Consider the following 22,643-nt stretch of genomic DNA (forward strand, 5'->3'; position numbering starts at 1 on the left):
CGTTTATTTCAAAACATTTCCACGTCGATGTAGAACAATTGAGATTTATTTAATAACAGTAGCGTGTATCATTAGGAAAATAATTCTATATAAAGCAAAGATTGAAAAAGATATTCGAGTGGAAAAATAAAAGAATAAATCGACAAAGATTAAATTATTTAAGTCATCTAAATCGATGTTAAAAAAATATATAGAACAACGCGAAGAAAATTTACCTTCGATATTCGAATTTTGTATACGTTGTTGTTATTTTCTCCCGGCAAATGAATATACTCTGTCAGATTACACAGTTGAACAGATTCGAATGAACGAAAAGCAAGTTTATTTTGGAAATCGTAATTGTATCGAATCTACAATTTGTTTGAAATTTGAAAGAAATGTAAAAAAGATTGAATCGAAATGGGGACAAACAACTGCGTTAGCAGTTGAATAACTTTGGAATGCAGCCACGGTCGGTATGCGGAGCATTCTCTCATCCTGTTGCCGTAGAATTGAGTGCGATCCTGGAACGCGGAAACTCGAAGCAACCGCTCCTAGGAAAAGTTCCGAGACCGATCTGCTCGATAAAGCAAAAAGATTGGACAATCGAAGAGTTCTTAAAACACCCGTATACGGCCAATAATATTATTATCGCGTTATTCTATTATTAGTAACATCGTCAACAATACAATTTTATTTTATTTTCGCATTTCGATCCGCTTCGATCTTTTTAAAATGACACGTGGTTGATAATATCTGTTTAGAGAAAACAGTTTATTTCTTTCTGATTCACGCCACTTATCTTATTGCTTTGAAATGATCATTTCTGATCCTTGGATAATTTCGCATTTCTTGTGCGATGATTTTCAAATCGTATATTTCACGCGAGTAAAATGGATCGAGTGTATGAAATGTATAAAACGACATCGTTGTTTCATTTGCATTTTTTATCTAAGTAACGTTTTTTTATCTACTTTAACTTGGTATTAGTTATCGAATGAAATATTGAAAAGGTTTTTAAATCTTCAATTCGTTATACATCTCGTTATACGAAAGTGTTTAATATAGGTAAAATAGTTTAATTTGATTTGAAATTTTAAACAAAAATTTTGAATCTTTTTTCGATCAAAGCGATTAAAAAATTTTACCTTTCATTAACGATTTTTATACATATAAAGAAATTATAATGAAAGAATAATACGTAGTAATAGAAGAAAATACGATACTTGGAGAACTAATTGAAAAATTAATTGTAAGTGGTTAAAAATGGTTATATAAGTAGTTTAGTTTTAGACGTTAATTTTCTTGTTAAAAGTATTAACTAACAACTCTATTTTAAATATATAAATAAAACTCTACATAATGAAATATTAAAATAATTCGCATCCTATTTACAACGATACATTGTACTTAATGTTTAACGTATCCTCTACGAATAGAGTTAAAAAAATGAAATATTTGAGTGAAAGTGTGTGTGTGTGTGTATGTGAGAGAGAGAGAGAGAAAGAGAGAGAGGACGAACAACGAAGTGAATTTTTTATTGAACTAAAATAAGTATATTTAATTTTTGTTTTATCTTACGAATCTTTAATTCAAAATTATCATAATCGTAGTGTTGCGTAACGTCACGTGAATCGATTTGCTTTCGCATCGTGCTGACGTTTCGCAAAAAGAAACGCTCGTTAAATGTTTCGTGCGACAATAATACCGTTATTAGTTGAAATACCTTTGTTCGAAGATTGTTAGTATTCTTGTTTAGTTTAAAAGATTAAATAAAGGATGAATATATATTGTTATTTCGTTCTGGTGAAGATCAATCAAGGTTTTTCGTAAGATTCTCTTTATAAGGGAAAAGAATCGAAATTTTATATAAATATAAACTTAATAATAATAAATTAATTTTATAAATATCGATTGAATGCAAATGTGTGAATTTTTCGACATTTGTTAATATCCTTTTATTAGGAAATCAATCGATAATTAGAAAGTAAGGAAAAAGAATTTCGTTGGTTAATTTTTGTCAATGACTTTTTCGTGAACCGTGGCGATACGATAAAAATGACGCTTGCTAATTGGCCAGAGATGCGCGAATCGTGCTGGAATTTACGTAACACGTGAATTCATAAGTTACGATAATGAGAATGGCGATGACGACAACAACACCGTAAGCTCGAGCATTTTGCTAAAACTCAAGAACATTCGCGCTTAAATAAAGTTATCCTCGTTTGTATAAATATTTAAAACATTGATTTAAATATACAACATAATCGATAAAAATCGTGAAACAATTTTTAAATAGTGTTGTGAAATATCGTCGAACTATTTACGAATCTTTCATATCAATAATCGATACTTTCGAAATTACATTATGTCTTTCTCGAATTAGAAATTCTTTGAATGACGTCATAAGTAACATTTACACTCGTGACTACCTGAACAATATTCCGAGAATTGTGAACTACGTTTCTTTTCACGTAGAGGATAGAGAAGCGAAAAAACGAAGGAAACGATATGTACAGAAACGTAGGAAGGTAATTTTTCATAATAACATCTTAATTCAACATACGTTACAGAATAGAATCCAAACAAAAATAAAGCGATTTCGAAATTTCCTGGCTAAATGTTTTTTTTTTACATTAAATGCAGTAAATAATATTCATTAATCGGTAGATATTTGTTAAATAATCTCATACATAAATACACATACATAGAAGATGGTATTTGTTCATGATGAAAATGTAAAACAAAAAACAACCTATTTTGGGAAATGATGCTTATTTTATTATTTATTTAGAATCGAATTGGACACAATTTTCTTAATCTGAACATTAAGAAATTTATAATAAATAATTCGATTTTATCAAATAATGCGCAACTGTAAAAAAGATTATGAGCTTACAATCCAACGTATATGTTTATAAGAATGTAATATATGTCTATAATAAAATAAAATAAAAATAAATAATTTGCAGATTTTGTTCTAGAGAAAATCAATTAGAATATCTGTTAGAAATCTATTACGTTGAAACAATTGAAATAATTAAAGAATAATTGAACAAATGATCAAAGTGAATATTCATGATTTGAGAAATTTTTAGTATTATTATATATATTAAAATATAATATTCCATGAATGTTGAAAAATGTTAAAATTGTTAAAATTATTTTATAAATATAATCTAATTATATAAACGTTACAGGATATTATTTATCCTGTAAATTTATCTTTATTTATTTATAACATTTTAGATTTTATATTGCATTTATATTGCAATTTCTTATTCTTCTTAAGAAACAATTCGATGAAAATAATCAAATTATTTAACTTATCTTAAATTTTAATTCATTTTTAATTTTTTAAATGAAATTCAATTATTAACTTCAATTATTTCTCGTAACAAATATTTATTCGTTATTTTTATTCTCTCTCGGAAATAATTGCAAAATTATTAAATACCAAAAAACTAACGATAAAAAATATAAAATAAAAATTGAGAAATTCTTTTATTGAAAACTCAAAAAAGAATTTTTTAAATATTCACAGATATCTAGGAGAAAAGAAAATTAAGATGAAAATTTTCAAGATGGACTTATCACGAGTAGTGTGTCCGGATGAGGTCTTCATCGACCGTGATTTAATTTCATAAGGTCGGTGGGACTTTCGTCCGTTTGCAAGACTCGAGGAATACATCCCAATATAACAATATAATGTAATATAATCCCTTTAAAAATTTTTCTATGAAATTATTTCAGAACGTACTTATTATTAATGACATTCATGTAAAAAAAATAAATATATTTAGAATTGATAGATATTACAGAATTATATTTACATGTCATAAATAGAACATATATCTATGTACTTTATTATATATACGTACGTATATTACTCGGATTTGATGCAAAGATTAAAAACAATTTTGAAGAGCAACCAGCGGGCAAAAAGATGGCTCTATCTTTCTAATCCTTCGAGTATAAATCAGTATGAATCGAATGCTAAAAAAAAAAAAAAGAAAAAGAACAATAGTAGTTACTCAAATTCATATAAAATTTTATTTTTAATTTAGAATAATTTATGAAATATATATTTTTATGATGTAGAAAAAAATGCGAACAATTCAATTTCAAACGTATAATTTATATTCAATATTCTTTGAAACAAAGTTCTTCAAAACTTAAACGTATTTGCAAAATTTAATCTTTGAAAATTAAACAATTCAAAGTTGTTAAGGATCTATTTTTTTCTATTTTTTTTAATAATGAAAGTGTTAATTTATGCCTCTCAATCCCCAATGATTTGTTTCTATTACTCGTTTTAATTAACCTAATTTGCTAAATTTCGGTTCTTGATAAAACAAAATAATTTACATTGGAACAAAATGTAATAACAATGTGTAATTAGGAATGCTGATATAAATTTTTAATAAAAATATTGTGAATGATTATCTTGTCAAAATCAAATAAATAATTATTATGTATTTATATCTTACAATTATAAAAAAATATTGAAATTTTTTTTATTTATTATTTAAATTTTAAAATTATCTTTTATTTATTATTTTCTTATAGATAATAAATATATATACAATAAAAAAATTTATTATCGCTAAATTTGTTTCTTTATTTTAAACATAAATACAAACATTTATTTATATCTTTGTATCTTATCTGACTATGTACTCATAATTATCTTTTTTATATCTATAATTTGAATATTTAAACTTTTTTTTAAATATATCTTACATTTATCATATATTTATACAATATGAAAACAAATAATATATAATATTTAAAATAACAAGACTTACTTATTTCTTTTCTTTTTCAATAAAATAAAAGTTATTATTATTATACATTAATCCTCATAACACTAAATTAACTTTCATAAAAAATATTATGGAATTTTAATTATTAAATCTTTAATAATAAAGATATTTTCGATAATGACATTATTTCACATTTCATATAAAAAATGAATAATACGATTATACAATTTCGTCACACATCTTGTCTTCATCCTCCAACCGGTATCACTGGAACCTGCAGTGAAATGGCATTATTTCACTGGAACACGCAGCCATCACGCGGCAATCGACTGAAGATTATTCACAAATGCATAACTGCCCCCAAACTCACGTAAACCGTTCCAAGTAATATTCCAATTATTCTGTCATCGAACGTTTGACAGTTTTCATCATCGAGTCTTGATTCAGTGTACTCCACGTATGAGCAGTGAAAACAAAGGTAATTTAAATTTCGAAATTTATATATAAGCAAATTTCAACTAGTATACAAGAATCTTTGTTCAATAACTGTTATACAGTTTTGAATTATTGTGTTTTGTCGAGGTTAATAAAGTTTCTATTAAACAATACTATGTACATGTAATAAGTATATGTAATTCATTCCATGTATATTTTTAATATATTCATTCATTTAAATGGTATCAAATTAAAAGTGATCAAAATAAATATGTTTATTGTTCAATAGACATTCAAATTGTTTAATTTATTTAATTTATTATACAAATGTTAATATTATGCTTATATTTTATTATTATCTTATTAAAATTATTTCAAGTTATTTTATGAATTCGTGATTTGCAAAAGATATATATTTTATTTAAATGTAATGCGTGTTTCCGTTCATTCAATTTATTTAATAATATTATTATAAATTATAATATTTGCTTATTTATATAAAATAACTATAAAAAAATTAATAATAAATGACCATACAATATGTATTTTTTTATTTGATAATATTGTTTTGTATATTGTTGTTAGATAATCATTTTTAAAAAAAACGCTGTTTATACATTATAATATATAATAATTATTTATCGAAATTAAATAAATTACAAATCTAATTGAGATATTATCATTACTTAGAAAATAATATTATTATAAAAATAATATGGAATTTAACTGTTTTATTTTGCATTATTTTCGCTAATTAAAACGAGAAATTAATACCGATAAGATTGCATATAATCGGAATATGTCATTTAAATTCGAAACTTACAAAGTTATACAACTAACAAATTCACAAAGTTCGCACGACTTATAATAACTATGATTAAAAATGCAATAATTAAAAATGAAATATGAGGAATTTGTAATTATAATCACGATATTTGATTTAAACGTTTAACACATGTATTGTATTTATAACAGTAAACACTTAATTCTAATATGAAGATTTATGATTTAAAAAAAAATGTTTTGTTATTATCTAATTTCTTATCGTGTAAAATTAAAATTGAATATAACAGGCGAATGATTCGCATAAATATATAAACAGTAAATTTTTAAATTATTAATTATCAAATTGTTTTAATTTATAGTTTTAAATTCAAAAAAATTATTTAAATTTAAAAATTAAATAAATTTAGAGAATATTTAATTATCATATTTTTAATAACAGATAAATTTAATATTAAAAAATTTTTTGGAAATGATAATAGATTTTTAAAGGAAAAATTTTTTCCCTTTTTAAAAAAACAATAGTGTTTATCAAATATTTTTGGATAAAAAAAAAAATATCAATTATAATCATGAGATATAAAAGAAAATAAATATCAAATTAAAATATCATTTCACGATCATTGTAAACTTAAAAATTTCTTCCAATTATCGTAATACATGAATAAAAAATATTGAAACGTATATTTTTTTTTTAATTTTTTATTTCTAAAATCACGCAAATAAAAAAAACTGAAAATTAATAACATAATCACACTCTGCATAACCGCAAATAGGAAATATTATTATTAATTCGTAACATTTTTATATGTTGTAGCATTAATTTCTAGAATTTTTCTATCATCGTATTATAAGAAAATATTATAAAAAATTATAAAGACGTAAAATTCGCACAAAAAAAAGAAAAAAAATGTTATCTAGAACAAAAACATCGTCAAATAAATCGATTCAAGATGAAATTCATTCTGAATCAAAAGAAACTTCAATAATTACCAAAAAGTTAATACATACTACATTCGCTTCTATTGAAAATTGTCAAATGCATAAAAACAGTGTGTGTGAAATAGAAAAAAATGATTTAAAAGAAACGAAAAAACAGGAAAAAATGCAACTGGAAAATGAAATTTCAAAACTTCTGATACCAGAATGTCCCAAACTTGATATCATCGACTTAAAAAATAATGAATCAAAAGTGGAAAATATCGAAACAAAAGATAAATCTAAAAGTCCAAGTAGTATTGTTTTAAATGAGGCCAACGTTTCGGAATACAAAATGATTCCTATTAATAAAGTAAGTATTATGAATCCATATGCTTACAAAACGTTTCGGAATACAAAATGATTCCTATTAATAAAGTAAGTATTATGAATCCATACATCGCTTACAAAATAATTATTTTTACTTCTTTTTATAATAATAATAATAATCATATCTTTTCATATATTATTTTATATATCAATAAAAATAAAAATTATTGATGCCAATATTAACAAAAATTATTGTTTACAATGGAAGTGATATTTCGATATCACTGTTAGTTAGTAAATACTAATTTTGATATTGCTACTCACCAATCTAATGCACTTTAAAAATAAAAATATGTATTTAAAAAAAAAAATCGATATCATTTATATATCGTGTCTTTTGTATTCAATCAGAAATGATTCAATTCAATCAAGCGATGATTTCGTTCATCGAATTTACTTTGCACGATCTTTCATAAAATAACGTCAAAATCATGTTGTGTTTTATTTATTCGCAAATCTTGTTCGTTGACGATACAAAAAATTTAGTTATTTAAACGATCTAAAATAAAATTAATTTTGTTCTTTCTTTGATTGCATTAATTTTCCATTTTCTAATTTTATAGAAAATTTACAATGAAAAGAAAATTATAATCCACATTGATTAATCCGAAAAATAAAATATTATTAGATTCTTTATGATTGAAATTATTCTGTGAATTTATAATATACTTGTAATATACTCGTATTTTTTTTTTATCTATTGAAATTTTAATTTTTTATTATAATTTTTGATTTACGCGTTATCCATTTAAAATATTTGGCAATTAAAATATAATTTATATTAAATATTTATATAAATAACCGACAATTAAATAATGAAATATTTTCAGGATACTCAAGAACTTTCAAATGTTGCTGTTCCTCGAAAATATCCTCCTCTTTCTACACCAGTTTTAAATGAACGCCCACTTGTTTTAACAACGCATCTTGTACCTTCGTTACCTATTAATTTGTTCGAAGTATTTGTAGAAGCAATCGAAGTTGCTACTGAGAAACCAGTGGTACTATTATATGAACCTAGAAGTGATAGACCAATTGCAAAAGAAGTTGCGGATATTGGTATGTTATTATATTATATTATTTGACTGTCAATTTATATAATGAAAAATAAATAATAATATTGAATTTAATAATAATAATTTCTTTTATATATAATTATAGAGCGAGATATATGGTTATTATCGCTTACTATTTTATATATATAATATAATAAATATATAAATGTAATAATTAATATTTTTTCAGCTATTTTACCAGCAAATAGGGAATGGGAAGATGGTAAGCTTTTACCTGTCAGTTTCTCTTTTGAACATCATCTTAATAAAGATAATTCATCGTGTGTTTATGCTGATGTTATTGTTGCTTCAGATCGTGCACAACATGTACAAGTATAATATATGATAAAAAATTTAAATATGCGTTACAATTGAAAATATAAACATATTGATTTGAGAATTTTCTTTAGGACATAATAGATTTTCGAGGTCATAGATGTTCTCTTCCAGATCGGAAAAAAAATACCGGAGCAGCAACATTGTTATTTAATTACTTATATACGAAGGGTGAAAATCCAGCCTTTTTCGGAAATATTCTTGGTTTGTATGTTATAATAAAATTATATATTTTTTTTTTATTTTCAATGCATTATAATAATGTTAATTAAATTTAATTTTTAGATGCTGATACACAAGTCGCTACTTTACAAATGGTTGCAGGAAAACAAGCAGAAATTGGAATTTTAGAATCTCCTGTCATTAAGTGTCATAAAAACACGTTACCAGGAATTGATTCTCTTCATATTTTAACGAGTTTAGGACCTTTACCACCTTACCGCATTATGGTACGGAAAACATTTTCAGGTATACAAAGAAAAAGAATAATTATGAAATATCTTATATTCGTGTTTTAATCTTTTTTCAAGCTAATATTAATTTAACTTCCATCCCATGTTTGCAGATATTCTTGCAAAAAAAATTACAACTTATTTGTTAAATTTAAATCAAGACAAAAAGTGGATAGATAGATTTGCTCCTTTTGGAGTTATTGGATTTACCAAAAATTTTGAAAAATTATATAATTTTGATGGCATAAAATCTGTAATTACAAGTGTACCATACTACTAAAAATCATATTATTCTTAATATATCAATTATAGATATATTACGCAAAACTATACATAAATCATTTAATATTTTTACATTTTTTTACATTTTTTATTTTTCATGCATTGAAAGTTTAATAAATAGATATGATATTCAAATAATGATTTTTTATATGTACAAATTAGTTTAAAATTCTTTTTTCATGAGAAAATTCTCACGTATTATATTATATAGACAATGATTTACGAATATCAATAACAGCTAAAAATTTACAAGGTATATAATTCAAATTAAATAATTAATTTATAATACTGAGATCACCAAAAATCTGGAGGAAGTTGACCATCAGGAGCAGGTATTGAACCTTTACTTAAACTATTTCGCAAAAATTCATCTAATCGTACCAATGGACCACTGCCGATACATCCAACATTTTTCATACGTGGGTAATATTCTTCCGATAATAATATTAAGAGTTTATGGAATTGTTTTGGATAAGCAGTCCATAATGTATTTCCAGCAACTTCAAGCATATCCAATAAAAGAGTTGCACATATATCTGATACTTCTTTTCGTGGTTCTGAAACAAAAATATAACAAATTACAAAAAATTCAATATATTATATTATTTTCCTAAATGTTTATATTACCAATATTTAAAATAGCAGCCAACCATCGCCATGCATTTTGAAGTCCATGTGGATTAGTTTTAGTAATTCCTTTTCTTTGAATTGTGATAGTAATAGAAGCGTATAATCTCATCAAACCAGACATTCTCTTTAAAAATTTATCATGCTTCTCAATTGTACCATCTTCGTCATATTTGTAACCCATTAATTTGTAATAATCTTCATTCGATTGTCCTACCATTTTTGGCATAAAAATAGGAACCGTAAATGGACAAACATTATGAAAATGAGATAAAAGTAGATCACCAAAATCAGAATGATCATTCCAAAGGGCTACAATTATAGCAGCAATAGGAAATGCCATCTTTGGTTTACTCGAAACAAGTGTTTCACCTTGATTCTGTATAATAATAAATTATATATTATATATGTAATTAAATTTTATAATATAATAAATTAAATATGAAATTATTACATACAACTATCTTTTTAGCTAAAATATTTTTACAAAAGGCTGCACCCTGCGGATATTGATTAACATCCGGCCAAGATTTTCCCATAAGCAAATTATATAATCTTTCATATTTATCTTTCAGATGTTGTTGATTAATACCCGATATTGCATTTACGGGTATATTTATTGCTTTTTGGCATTCAAATCTAAATTTTTTCGTAGCTGCAGATAGTAAAAATTCATCGAGCATTTTTACATGATTTTCAAAAAATTTTTGACTATTCATGTATGTTTCTAACAAATCTTTATCAACATATTCATATAAGTGATCTAAAAATAAAAACGAATATAAAATAAAAACAAAAATTAATTATGTCAAAAATTATTTCACCTTTATCTAATTCAGTTTTTGATATATTTTCTTCTATATTAGCAGTTGATGATGTTATTTGTGAAATATCTGAAGATATATTATCTGTTTGTAAACTTCTTTGCTTTTCTTCATCTCCACATTCTTGAAAATTATTATTTTCTGAATTATTAGTACTTATTTGTTCTGAAATAGTTGTTTCAGAAATTGTTTGATTATTCTTAAGTTCTTGATTTTCTGAAACTGGTAATTGAATATGAGAATGTACTGTATTTTCTGTTCCAACTAAGTTTCTTTCGCATTGAATATTTATTCTATCTATAAAGCAGAATAAAAAATATGAGGAATTATACATACATAAAATTTTTATTTACATAAAATAGAAAAAAAATGAAATATAATATATAAAATAACTTACCTATTTCTGATTTAAACATGCCATGCATTTCATCAATTTGATGAATTAGATTTACTATAATATTCAAATCAACAGATGTTATATCACCTATCTATAAATAACATATATGTATATCATATTTATATACAAATATTTAAAAGTATTTAAAATATTATATCATCTAAGGAAATTCTTTTTGTTTATTTCTTACCTTAATTTTTTCATCTACAACTTTCATTTGAAGATGTAATTCTTCTAATTTTACGGCATAAGAAGATGATAGCATAAAAGAATTTTTATCTTTAAAATTTTCAGAAAGCTCTATAATGTCATGATATTTTTTAACATACATATTTCTTAAAATCATTATTTTTTTGGTCAATTCTTCTTTTTCTTTTATTTCTTTTCTATATTCTTCAACTTCTTTTTGTCGTTCATGTCTTCTTCGTATTTCTTCTTGTTCTGCCATTCTCTCTTCTGCTAATATGTATGCATAATTTTCCTTATTTCTGCGTTCACGTTCTTTAGCCATATGTGAACGTGATACTGCTATATGTTCTTGTATAACTTTCCCATTTTCTTTCATATGTTGCCAATGACGCTCAATTTCTTTCTAAAACAATTAAAATGTTATATCTCTTATGATTAAACAGTTTAATCTTAAATATTGCATAAGTTTTTTTGAATTGAAAAATAATGGAAATATTTAAGATCTTTACTATCTAATTCATAATAATTATCTATCAAAGATAATAAATTATATATATTGATAATATATCGTTTATTCATATATATTTGTATTAATATTTATATGTATTTGTATTAAATTGTATTACATACAATTATCTTTCTTCGAGAATAAGTACATAAATATATATTACCTGAACTTCTTCTTTTCTCTGATATTCACTTTCTAAAAGAATTTTTTTTACCGAAAATGTAATGCCATTATTTTGTGAATGAATAGATTTTTTTGGAATTGTTATATTACAAGAATTTTGTTCATTTTCTATATTTTCCGATTTTTTATTTTCATTTTCATTTGTTATTGAATTAGGACCAATTGTAATTCTATCCACTTCGCCTGATATGCGAGAAGCTTTCTTCAAAACAGATACTTTAAGAGAAGCAAAATTAGAATTGATATCGTCCATGTTTTGTACCTACCAAAAAATCAAAATGTAATATTATAGAATTATAAGAGAAATAAAAAATAGTTATATTCACAATAATTATACTCACAATTTCATCTTTGGTGCTTACGAAATGAGGCATTTTGTATTTACGTTGAAAGTAGAATATGACGCATTAAATTTCAAGACATTCGATATTTACAAAAATTTACAAGTATTAATATAACCTATAAATTTATATAATGTTTGCATAAATTTATTTGACATACATACGTACATATATATACATATATGTATAGATATGTGTATATATATATACTTTATAAATCATATAGTGATATCACAAAAAATATTTATATAAACATTAATTTAAAATACTAACATTTTACTTGTCACTTAAATTATATATAAAAATGCAGCAATATATATATACATATATATATACCATCTGTTCTTCAAACATATCAAATATTATTTATCAAGAACGACGATTCGACGACTCGCAAATCGCGAGCAGAGTTACTGAAAAATTCTCTATGCCAATTGTTGACCTATGCGTACTGACGTATTGACCTATTGACGTCACGAAGATACTGACGTACTATGTAGTACTACGAAATGGCAAGTAGATGGTATCGCATTTTCGTGTAAAGCAATCCAGTCTCAATTACTCTCACTCTACCCTATTACGTAAGTATTTCTATGATGTCATATATAGGTTGGCATCGGGAATTTTCTGGCAATCCTGGTTACAAGCGTAAATTTCCATAAAATTGAATTGTGACTTTGTAAGAAATTGAATATATACATATAAGATAACAAGTAAAATATACACATACATATGTACGTAAAGTGATGACTGATCGGTTAATAAAAAAATTAATTGATTTTTGATGAAGTTTTATGCAACCCTTTCTAATGCGTTTCGCTTTAATGTAATGCCATTACATTTCTATTCTTCAAAAGGATTGGATAAAAATTCAACATGGCGTCACATAAAAATCCTTAAAAATGAAGAATTATGTACATATATTTTATGTAAATAAAATGGATATATAAAATTAAATAAAAAAAATGTATCCAATAATATTATATTTGTTATATATTATATAATGTTATTATTATATTTTTAATTTATCTTTTTATTATTATTTTATAACGAAAAATTATATTTTAAAGTAAAATAATTCTATTTATTCTATTTTATGTATATTTTATATTAATTTAGCATTTTAAAATTTATAAGAACTATTAGATTCAAAAATAAAATTATTAATCTTATTATTTCACAATTAATTGTAATTAGTTTACATTTTCGTAAAAATATAAAATATTTCGTAAAAATATAATTGTATTTTTATTTAAAAAAAGATTGATTGAAATGACATGAATAAAATAATTTATATGTAAGATATAAAATAGAAATTATAGAAAAAATAATGTAAAGAATATGCAAATTATTATTCATAGAAATTTTACCATAATAATATTATTAAAGATCTTAACTTATTATTTTTTAATTGCTCAAAAGTATATTTTATTTACAATACATATCTAAAATTAAACTTTTAAATCCTTTTTGGATGTATAATGTAATAATTTACTTCACATATAAAAATTGATTTGGCACAATTTGATTTTAATTTTATTATAATTTATATAATTTATCAAGCAATTTAATGCAATTATCTATAAATTATAAATATATTATTCTAAAATGAATTACCTAAAACTAGAATCTAAAATATTTTCTTTGCTTGCAAGAATTTAAAAAATAAAAAGAAAAAAGTTACAAAGGACAAATATTGCAACAAATATTTTATTTTTGACATCATATTTTTTAAAATTTTAAAATTATTCAAATTTTTTTAAATAATATGGTATATTTTTAATGTAATTTACTTATATTAAATTTAATTATTAAATTTTTCAAATATAAATTCATTTATATCTTTCATTTGCAACAAAAATTCTTAAATTTCAAGTAGTGCAGTTCATTTCATTAGAATCATATTAATTTATAAGTTAAAAATAAAATTGATGTCGCTATCAATGAATGAATGATGAAAATCAATAGAAACAATGATATTTGTAAAATTTATAAATAAAATGATTATCGTTGCAACTGCTATTTAGCACTGCTATTGATTTCATTGATAAAATTTATCCTTGAATTTTTTTTATTTTTTTAAATTTGTAATATAATTATATTAATTAAAATATACCATTTCATTCAAAAAAATTTGAAGTTAAAATCTCGAAATATATGATTTTAAAAATAAAATCTGTGTTATAATATTTCTTTTTGAAGCAAATATTTTTTTCTTTATACTTATTTTTTGTACATTTTGACTACAAACAACTAAGGTATTTTAGTTTCTAGTCTTTGGCGACTCAGCTTATATGTACGAAAATCAATATATGTGACATTCTACAGGTTCGCTACACTTAAATATCGAATATTTTATTCTACGCAAATTACTAAGATATAACATTTAAAATATACAATTAAAAATTTTGCAGTATTTAATTAAATTCAAAAACTATAATGTCATATTTTTTAAGCTAAAAACATTTTACTTTTGTTTTTTATGTACCATTTATATAACAATGATACATATCAACATCTTAGGAAAAATCTAGTACAGTGATTCTAATCAAATCTAATATATAATGTACAGAAATTTAAATATTCTTAGTTCATTTAAATAGTTTGAAATAATTTCAAATGCTTTACGATGAAAACATGAAAGTTAATATTAAAACACATTCAGTCTCTTAAATTCCATTCATCATAATTACATTATTTCAATATATTTAGTCATCACATATTTCTAAATTTACTGCAATTACTAAAATTGATTATTAACTATTCTTATATGCTATTAATACGCTCGTAAAAGAGAAGATATGGTGTGGCACATAAAACCTCAATTAAGGATATACTCTCAACTACATTATCTGAAGTATATAGCCATTGATTCATTTTATTTCCTCGTCGATAGCAAACAAAATGTCCAGAATCAACAGGTCCACGATGTTCTACGATTGCGCGTAATTGATATTTATGTTTATCTTGTATAGTTGTTCGACTAAGTAACATTGTTGCTTCGGGATCACCCTATTAATTCATGTTTCATATTAAATTTCTAGTAAATAAAATTACAATATATATTAACATGCATATCATACCTGTGCATTTCGCTTTTTAGTTTCTGTAAAAGTATAAGGATCTAAAGTTAATATTTCGGGAAATTTTACTGGATCATCTCTTTTAATTGGTATTCCTGAAGAACTCCATGTGGTTCTTGATATATGTAAACATAAACATTTAGGAAGTTTTCCTAGAGTTAGAGTTTTAGTAGCTAAACAACGCATTCCACATCCATCGCATAATACATCTTGAACAATCTCACTAGTTACAAAACGTGTTAATAATTCTTCCACTGTATGATATGATTTTATATATGTACCCAAAGGTGGCAAGGGTAAAGAAATTGTTTCTAGTTTGTCATAATGAACTGCAGACTATAAAAAATAATCTTATTTGTCTTTTATAATTACAATTATGGAATAAAATAATATAATATAAAAAATAAAAATATAATTAAAATAAAAAGTTAACCTTCCATTTACAGCAGCTGCATTGTAATTGACTAGTTAATGAACCTGAAAATGGATGGACTTCTACTGATATTGTAGTATTAGAAAATGACATAGCGCATAAAGAGCTCCATGGTTTAAAAGATTCCTTATTCCCTTCAAGTTTAATATTTCTTGAAAGTAATTCTGAAGACCTAGCAAGGATTATACCTGGCTTGTTATATGCCATAGGAATACTTGATATGGATGTCGTTGAAGATATTACATGATTGTTGCAATTTTTATCAAAACCATTTGGAATGTTAGGATTTTTATTAACTGATACAATATCATTACAAGATACACTTCTAAATGTTAAAGGATCACCAAATTTTTTTGTATCTGTTATTATTATTGGACTTTGTGGTAAAGCATCAGATAAACAACCTTTCTGAAATAATTATTATAAATATATTTAATTTATCATTTATTTTATTAAAAATAAATTTATTTCAAAATATTCAATATTATAAAATATAGCAATGTGTGTATAATAATACGATTTTAATATAATTTATTATATTTTAAATTGACTAACTTTTAATTTGCAAACATACCCTACTTCCAGATTGAATTTCTGCTTGTAGTGCATTAAGAACTATATGAAATAATTCATGTACATCTTGATGTCCAGGTGCAAATTTCCATTGATTGCCAAGAGATGAAATGATCTCAATTGGTGTCACATCACCATATAAATCTTCTGCATATCCATTGATTTCTAATCCAAAAAATATATATGATATATATTATTCATTTGCAAATATTAATTATCTTTTAGAAATATTAATCTTTTAGAAATATATCATATATATATATACATATTATCTAAGTTACTAAATTTTTAAATTAAATTCAAAAATAAAATTTTTACATTATAACTTATTCTTTGATAAAAATATCATATTTATATTTATAATTATCATATTTATATTTTAATTTCTTTTTAAATTCATAAAATAATAAAAATAATAAAAAATTCATAAAATAAAAAATATGTTATTAAAAATAATTACATACTTTCAAAAACAGACAGTAGAGTTGAAATGAAATTAACTTTTCCATTTTTATCATATTGTTTTTTTAACCATCCAATAAATATTGGACATGCAGCTAAAGCTTGTAAAAGAGAATTTAAAAAACAAGTATATCCTAAATTATTGATTCCAATGACTTTTCCTGAAAAAACATGTAAAATATAGTAAAACATATTTTTTAGATAAGAATTGAAAACATATTTTTCACTATACCTTTTTTTCTAGGTTTAGGAGATGGACCCCATAAAACAAATATTGCAATAGCTATTGCAAATCCTATACTGGCAAACACAGCGACTTTTTCTACATCCATATTTTCGGAATGTTCGTTGAAATCTGAAATTTTCTTGAAAAACTGCGAAAGCTAACCTACGCATTAATTTCATGAACAAATATATTCATTAATAAATACATATATTTTTTTTAAATAATTAATATTTCAACGAAAAATAATTAAATTTTAAATATTTTCATAGTATACTTAAAATTACTAAATAATAAATTCAGTTTATACAAATAATTTGACTATACTTTGAACAATATCTGTACAATAATAGCACAAAAAAATATCATTCATTTATTATTTTTAATCTTAATTATTATTTTTGAAATATATTGATAAAATCAATGTCTTTTTTATTTTACAAATCATAAAATTGTTTTACTCAGTACTTTGACCAAACACTACTCGTTTGGCATCGTAAACATAGATATATGTAGATTTTTATGAAGGTTATGTGAATGTTAGTTCTAATAAATATAATTAAATTTATAGAAATTGTATCATAATGAAGAAAGAGAAAGACACATATATATGTATATAGATAGGTAGATAGATAAATAGATGGATAGATAGATAGATAAATAGATAGATAGATAGATAGATAGATAGATAGATAGAGATAGAGATAGAGATAGAGATAGATAGATAGATAGATAGATAGATAAATAGATAGATAGAGATAGAGATAGATAGATAGATAGATAGATAGATAGTTGAGAGAGAGAGAGAGAGAGAGAGAGAGAGAGAGAGAGAGAGAGAGAGAGAGAGAGAGAGAGAGAGAGAGAGAGAGAGAGGACAGATAAGTAAAATATTAGATCAGAAATATCATTAAATAATGAGATACAAAACAAATATAGTTATATTATAATTGAAATATATATTAAATAATAAAACTATTATTTTTCTGTTATATTAAATTCAATTAGAGATAATATTAATTAAAAATGTTGAAATATAATTCAAAATATTTTTAATTTATTCTTTTAATGTTAACTACATAAACTTAACTAGTGAGAATTTTTAAATACGATTGTTTGAAGTCGATTGTCGATATTTCGATTGCTCGATGTTAAGAATTGTGTGTATATAAGTAGTACTTCAGACGAATTTGTTCGCGTTGTATTTCATTGCAAATAAAACGATTCGGAATAACGTTAATTTTTGTTTCTTTTCTCCATTTATTCTTAAAATTCAATATTATGTGTTATCATTTTGATTTTAGTGTTAATTGAAAGAAAGCAAAATAAAAACATTTGTGTTTTATGTTTGTTTGCAAACATATATATAAATGAAGTATAACATATATTTATTTATATGCATTTATGTGAGTGTGTGTATTACATGTGTAATAAGATAAATTAAAGTGAACATCAGATTTAAAAATGTTTGTATGTTAAAAATGTTCATTATTCAAGTGTATGTTATATATATGTGTGAAATTTTTATATAAGAAAATGAACGGTCAGGCACAAGAACACGGTCACGCTGTTGTTGTGTGGGAATGGGAAAATCGTCATGGACGATGGCGACCTTATAGTCCCGCAGTATCACAACATCTTGAGCGAGCACATTGTAAGAAACTTACTCGGGTCTTTCTAAATGATGCGGATCCAAATTTAGATAGGTTAGATTTTACATTATTTTTTTTTATTGAAAATTATAGTATACATTTATTTGAAAATTTTTATTATTATTATTTTAATATATGAATATTAATGAAAATGAATGAATGAATGAATATTAAATGAAAAATAAATTAAAAATTATTTTAAAAATAAAAATATAAAATATGAAAAAATTATTTCATTTTACATTTTAGAATTATGTTTGTATAATATATGTACATTTATATATATTTTTATTATATATATATATAATAAATTTATGTAATATTAAATTGTAATATTAAATATGTATATTATTATATGTATATAATATTATTTGATAGTATGTAAATTTATTATTATTTGAAAAATTATATTAGATAAATGTACTTAAATAAATAATAATAATAATAATAATAATTTTAAATTTATTAATTTATTATATATTTAAAATTAAAAATTAAATAATTATAAATTTTTATTTATATATACAAAATAAATATTTTTATTATTTCAAAATAGATATTATATAAATTTAAAGACTAAAACACAATGTAGTGAAGATGGAAATGAGACACATAATGTTAGAAGAAAATTTTATCTTCCAAGTTCACCAGCTGGAAAAGGAGCTAAATGGGAATGGGCTGGTGATACAGATGATTGGCATACATATGATATGGAAGTACAATGTTTTATAGAAGAAGCATGGGCAAGAGTAAATAAAGATATTGATTAATGATAAATAACAATTATAAATTAATTATAATTATAAGGATTATATTAATATTCTTTTTTAGGGTGATAAAACCATTGATGTTTCTAAAACCTATTTAGGTTTTCCTTACATTATAAATTTTTGTAATTTAACTCAAGTCCGTTGTTGTACTGGATATGTAAGACCAATACGTCGTATTCAGCAAGCACCTTATCCTTTAGTCAAAGTGGCTTTAGAAGAATTACAAATTATTTCTGAAAAAAAAACATCTATAACTGTTAAAAATTTAAATACAAAAATTACACATAAAAAATCATCTACTGGAAATACAAAGAAAAATAACAAGAAGGTTAGAAAAATAATTCTTATTAATATGAATTTTTCTTATAATATTAATGAAATAATAATTATAATAAATAGATATTAATAAATTATATTATAATTATATTAATAATTATAATAAATATATTATCAGGGCAAAAATGGAGATACTGGTGCATCAAATATAGCTCGTGTTATTTTGAGTAATTTTAATATATTTAGTAATAAGCATGGTATAGAAAATAATCCAATTACAAATATTGAATCTGGGCAAAAAAGAAAAACTTGGGATAATGCATTGGATGCAGATTCTAGTAGTACAAAAAGTGGACGAAGGCCAAGTGTTGATACAGTTTCTACATATCTTAGTCATGAAAATCCAATAGATTTACTGGATAGTAGTGTAGGAAGTGATGATGCTTTTAAAGATGCTGTTTTGGGTAATTTATTATCTTTTTTTTTAAATTATTTCTATGATTTTATAAAAGAATCTATTTTGTTTAGGTGTTGATGCTGAATCTGATGTTATTTCTCAATATGTAAAAGTAGTAGAAAGTGATAATTGTGATTCTTGTCCTGTATGTCTTGGTATGCCAGAACCATTAACTGTAGAGTTGACTCGCTGTAAACATAGATTACATTTAACTTGTTTGAATGCAATGCTTAGTTGTCAGCAACCTCCTATGTATATACAATGTCCTGTTTGTCGTTTAATTTATGGGGAGAAAAGAGGAAATCAACCTCCTGGAACTATGAATTGGACAAGAATACCTCGAGCACTGCCCGGTTTTCCAAATACAAATACAATTCAGATAACTTATGAGTAAGTAAATTGAAAAACATTTTTAGGTTATAATTTTTTATTAAATTATTTTTTAATACTAATTTAAGAATTTTTTATAATATTAAGTATTAATCTAAGTTTAAATATTACTCACTTTGAATACTAATTTATGTAACAATATTTTCATTAATATTTATTAATTTTATATAATATTTATTAATTAATTTAATAATATTTATTAATTAATTTAATAATATTTATTAATTAATATTTATTAATTAAATTTAATATTGAAAAACTTTAAACTAACCTTTAAATATATAAATAAAATGCTTAATTTTAGCATTCCATCAGGAATTCAAGGAAGAGAACATCCTAATCCAGGACAAGCTTATTATGCTGTAGGTTTTCCACGAATATGTTATCTTCCAGATAATAATTTAGGTCGTAGAGTTTTAAGATTATTACAAATTGCATTTGAACGAAAATTAATATTTACAATCGGAAGATCGGTAACTACTGGAAGAGAGGATGTAGTAACATGGAATGAAATTCATCACAAGACTGAATTGGGACCATCAACAACTGGTCATGGTTATCCTGACACAAGTTATTTAGAAAGAACATTAGCTGAATTGGCAGCTCAAGGTGTAATAGATAAACAATCATCTCCTACTTTGTATCAGGAATTGCAATGAAGTATTTTCTATTTAATGTATTATGTGCAAAATAATTTTATAATTAATATTTTAAACTTTATAGCCATATAATTTTGCATGGTCATAGTATGTATATTTATTTTAATTTTCTTATTAATCTTTAATATAATCAAGTGATACAAAAGTAATTATATTGAAAATGTTTTGATGAAATGTAAATGTTTTGATTTGTTCAAAATTCAATATTATTTTCTTATTTTCTTCTATATTTTTATATGTTAAAATGATTATGCATATAACTGTTATGTAAATTTGTAAAAGTAATATACTTGTTAATGATTAATATATCATTGATATCTATTTTAATATAATAGAAAAGTTAACATAAAAACAAAACAAACTAAAAAAAAATAAAAACATTTTATTGAAATAAATTAATAAATAAAATCACATAAATATAAAGTAAATATATATATACATAAACTAAAAGAGTATAAACTAAAAAACATTTATAATTCCTAATTTAATTCTTAATTTTTCATTTTTCATTTTAAAGTATCTTATATAATTTTCTTAATGATTATATATATATATATATATATTTTTGAAGTTTAAACATTTTAGTTAAAAAAAATATATAATCTTTTCTTTAACATTAGTATTAATATAACAGTTATTACATAAAAAGATCGCGCAATTAATATGATAACATATAATAAAGTCTTGATAAAATATTGCATATGAATGATAAATACATGATACTAAAAATCATTTTAAATAATGCTATTGAGAATAAAAAAATTAAAATTTTATGCAAATTTTATGCAATTAAGTCAAAAAAAACTTGGAAATTTTTCTTTTGATCATATTTAGAATAAAAAATAACAATTAATTTTATATATAGAATATTATTGAGAATGAATATTGAGATTATAAATGATTATAAATAATTACAAAAAAATCACCAATGTAAAAATCGTCTTAAAGAAAATCTTAATCTATTTTATATATCTTAATGTAAAATATAGTCCGTCCTATGATGAAATTTAAAATCATCATTTTACTGAAAAAATACAAATGTATTTTTTGTTACTGAATGCAACATGAAAAATATTGCAATGGTATCAATATGTATTATAGGATAAATTTTGTTTATTGTATTTGAAAATTGATATTTTTAAATTCTATTTATTATTAAATTATAATAGAACAAATATATAACAGCCATTTGTAATGTATATA

General features: G+C 23.0%; 5 protein-coding genes across 10 annotated transcripts; 2 read left to right on the forward strand and 3 right to left on the reverse strand.

Moving 5' to 3' along the window:
- Positions 1-5,069: 5,069 nt before the first annotated feature.
- On the forward strand, positions 5,070-9,534 carry LOC108000036 (uncharacterized). Of its 2 annotated transcripts, none has more exons than XM_017060166.3 (7): positions 5,070-5,223; positions 6,781-7,254; positions 8,102-8,330; positions 8,517-8,653; positions 8,737-8,866; positions 8,948-9,130; positions 9,228-9,534. In XM_017060166.3, exons 2-7 carry the CDS (start codon positions 6,874-6,876, stop codon positions 9,392-9,394), a joined length of 1,227 nt encoding a protein of 408 aa, XP_016915655.1. In that variant the 5' UTR covers positions 5,070-5,223; positions 6,781-6,873; the 3' UTR covers positions 9,395-9,534. The 2 variants fall into 2 exon arrangements, with proteins under 2 accessions (XP_016915655.1, XP_016915654.1); XM_017060165.3 differs by having other exon boundaries at positions 5,071-5,223; positions 8,517-8,659.
- Positions 9,463-14,972, reverse strand: LOC108000034 (mRNA export factor GLE1). 3 transcript variants are annotated; one of them, XM_028667747.2, is made up of 9 exons: positions 12,802-14,972; positions 12,466-12,583; positions 12,105-12,386; positions 11,435-11,836; positions 11,245-11,335; positions 10,848-11,144; positions 10,482-10,786; positions 10,024-10,402; positions 9,463-9,953 (listed from the first exon to the last, which is right to left on the reverse strand). In XM_028667747.2, exons 2-9 carry the CDS (start codon positions 12,496-12,498, stop codon positions 9,691-9,693), a joined length of 2,052 nt encoding a protein of 683 aa, XP_028523548.2. In that variant the 5' UTR covers positions 12,499-12,583; positions 12,802-14,972; the 3' UTR covers positions 9,463-9,690. The 3 variants fall into 3 exon arrangements, with proteins under 3 accessions (XP_028523548.2, XP_016915651.2, XP_016915653.2); XM_017060162.3 differs by having other exon boundaries at positions 12,739-14,972; XM_017060164.3 differs by lacking the exons at positions 12,466-12,583; positions 12,802-14,972 and having other exon boundaries at positions 11,435-11,832; positions 12,105-12,245.
- A 201-nt stretch (positions 14,973-15,173) lies between these two features.
- LOC133666622 (ubiquitin carboxyl-terminal hydrolase 30 homolog) lies at positions 15,174-16,188 on the reverse strand. Its single transcript, XM_062078897.1, has 4 exons — positions 15,982-16,188; positions 15,549-15,884; positions 15,303-15,477; positions 15,174-15,208 (listed from the first exon to the last, which is right to left on the reverse strand). Exons 1-4 carry the CDS (start codon positions 16,186-16,188, stop codon positions 15,174-15,176), a joined length of 753 nt encoding a protein of 250 aa, XP_061934881.1.
- A 207-nt stretch (positions 16,189-16,395) lies between these two features.
- On the reverse strand, positions 16,396-17,758 carry LOC108000049 (ubiquitin carboxyl-terminal hydrolase 30 homolog). Its single transcript, XM_017060191.3, has 4 exons — positions 17,567-17,758; positions 17,249-17,404; positions 17,019-17,177; positions 16,396-16,719 (listed from the first exon to the last, which is right to left on the reverse strand). Exons 2-4 carry the CDS (start codon positions 17,346-17,348, stop codon positions 16,532-16,534), a joined length of 447 nt encoding a protein of 148 aa, XP_016915680.2. The 5' UTR covers positions 17,349-17,404; positions 17,567-17,758; the 3' UTR covers positions 16,396-16,531.
- A 340-nt stretch (positions 17,759-18,098) lies between these two features.
- Positions 18,099-21,751, forward strand: LOC107999946 (protein deltex). 3 transcript variants are annotated; one of them, XM_017060016.3, is made up of 7 exons: positions 18,099-18,942; positions 19,445-19,637; positions 19,720-19,986; positions 20,113-20,398; positions 20,463-20,781; positions 21,086-21,143; positions 21,251-21,751. In XM_017060016.3, the coding sequence occupies exons 1-7, from the start codon at positions 18,737-18,739 to the stop codon at positions 21,290-21,292; spliced, it is 1,371 nt and encodes a 456-aa protein (XP_016915505.1). In that variant the 5' UTR covers positions 18,099-18,736; the 3' UTR covers positions 21,293-21,751. The 3 variants fall into 3 exon arrangements, with proteins under 3 accessions (XP_016915505.1, XP_016915503.1, XP_061935011.1); XM_062079027.1 differs by having other exon boundaries at positions 18,401-18,706; positions 18,785-18,942; positions 21,086-21,751; XM_017060014.3 differs by having other exon boundaries at positions 21,086-21,751.
- The last annotated feature ends 892 nt before the right edge of the window (positions 21,752-22,643 follow it).

This window comes from Apis cerana, linkage group LG8 (genome assembly GCF_029169275.1).
Source record: "Apis cerana isolate GH-2021 linkage group LG8, AcerK_1.0, whole genome shotgun sequence".
Classification (NCBI taxonomy): Eukaryota; Metazoa; Arthropoda; class Insecta; order Hymenoptera; family Apidae; genus Apis; species Apis cerana.

Excerpts from the sequence above, each read along its gene's own strand:
- LOC108000036 (XM_017060165.3), top strand. The coding sequence starts at position 6,874 with ATGTTATCTAGAACAAAAACATCGTCAAATAAATCGATTCAAGATGAA. Across the intron at positions 8,331-8,516 it reads AAAAGAAGTTGCGGATATTG|CTATTTTACCAGCAAATAGG; the intron begins GTATGTTATTAT and ends ATATTTTTTCAG. Across the intron at positions 8,867-8,947 it reads CTTTTTCGGAAATATTCTTG|ATGCTGATACACAAGTCGCT; the intron begins GTTTGTATGTTA and ends TTTAATTTTTAG.
- LOC108000034 (XM_028667747.2), bottom strand. The coding sequence starts at position 12,498 with ATGCCTCATTTCGTAAGCACCAAAGATGAAATT. Across the intron at positions 10,787-10,847 it reads AAAAACTGAATTAGATAAAG|ATCACTTATATGAATATGTT; the intron begins GTGAAATAATTT and ends TTTTATTTTTAG. Across the intron at positions 10,403-10,481 it reads TTTTAGCTAAAAAGATAGTT|AATCAAGGTGAAACACTTGT; the intron begins GTATGTAATAAT and ends ATTATTATACAG.
- LOC133666622 (XM_062078897.1), bottom strand. The coding sequence starts at position 16,188 with ATGGCATATAACAAGCCAGGTATAATCCTTGCTAGGTCTTCAGAATTA. Across the intron at positions 15,478-15,548 it reads CTAAAAAGCGAAATGCACAG|GGTGATCCCGAAGCAACAAT; the intron begins GTATGATATGCA and ends ATGAATTAATAG. Across the intron at positions 15,209-15,302 it reads TTCAGATAATGTAGTTGAGA|TAATTGCAGTAAATTTAGAA; the intron begins GTATATCCTTAA and ends AATCAATTTTAG.
- LOC108000049 (XM_017060191.3), bottom strand. The coding sequence starts at position 17,348 with ATGGATGTAGAAAAAGTCGCTGTGTTTGCCAGTATAGGATTTGCAATA. Across the intron at positions 17,178-17,248 it reads TCCTAAACCTAGAAAAAAAG|GAAAAGTCATTGGAATCAAT; the intron begins GTATAGTGAAAA and ends ATGTTTTTTCAG. Across the intron at positions 16,720-17,018 it reads TCTACTGTCTGTTTTTGAAA|AAATCAATGGATATGCAGAA; the intron begins GTATGTAATTAT and ends TTTTTGGATTAG.
- LOC107999946 (XM_017060014.3), top strand. The coding sequence starts at position 18,737 with ATGTTATATATATGTGTGAAATTTTTATATAAGAAAATGAACGGTCAG. Across the intron at positions 19,987-20,112 it reads CAAAGAAAAATAACAAGAAG|GGCAAAAATGGAGATACTGG; the intron begins GTTAGAAAAATA and ends ATATATTATCAG. Across the intron at positions 20,399-20,462 it reads TTTTAAAGATGCTGTTTTGG|GTGTTGATGCTGAATCTGAT; the intron begins GTAATTTATTAT and ends TATTTTGTTTAG.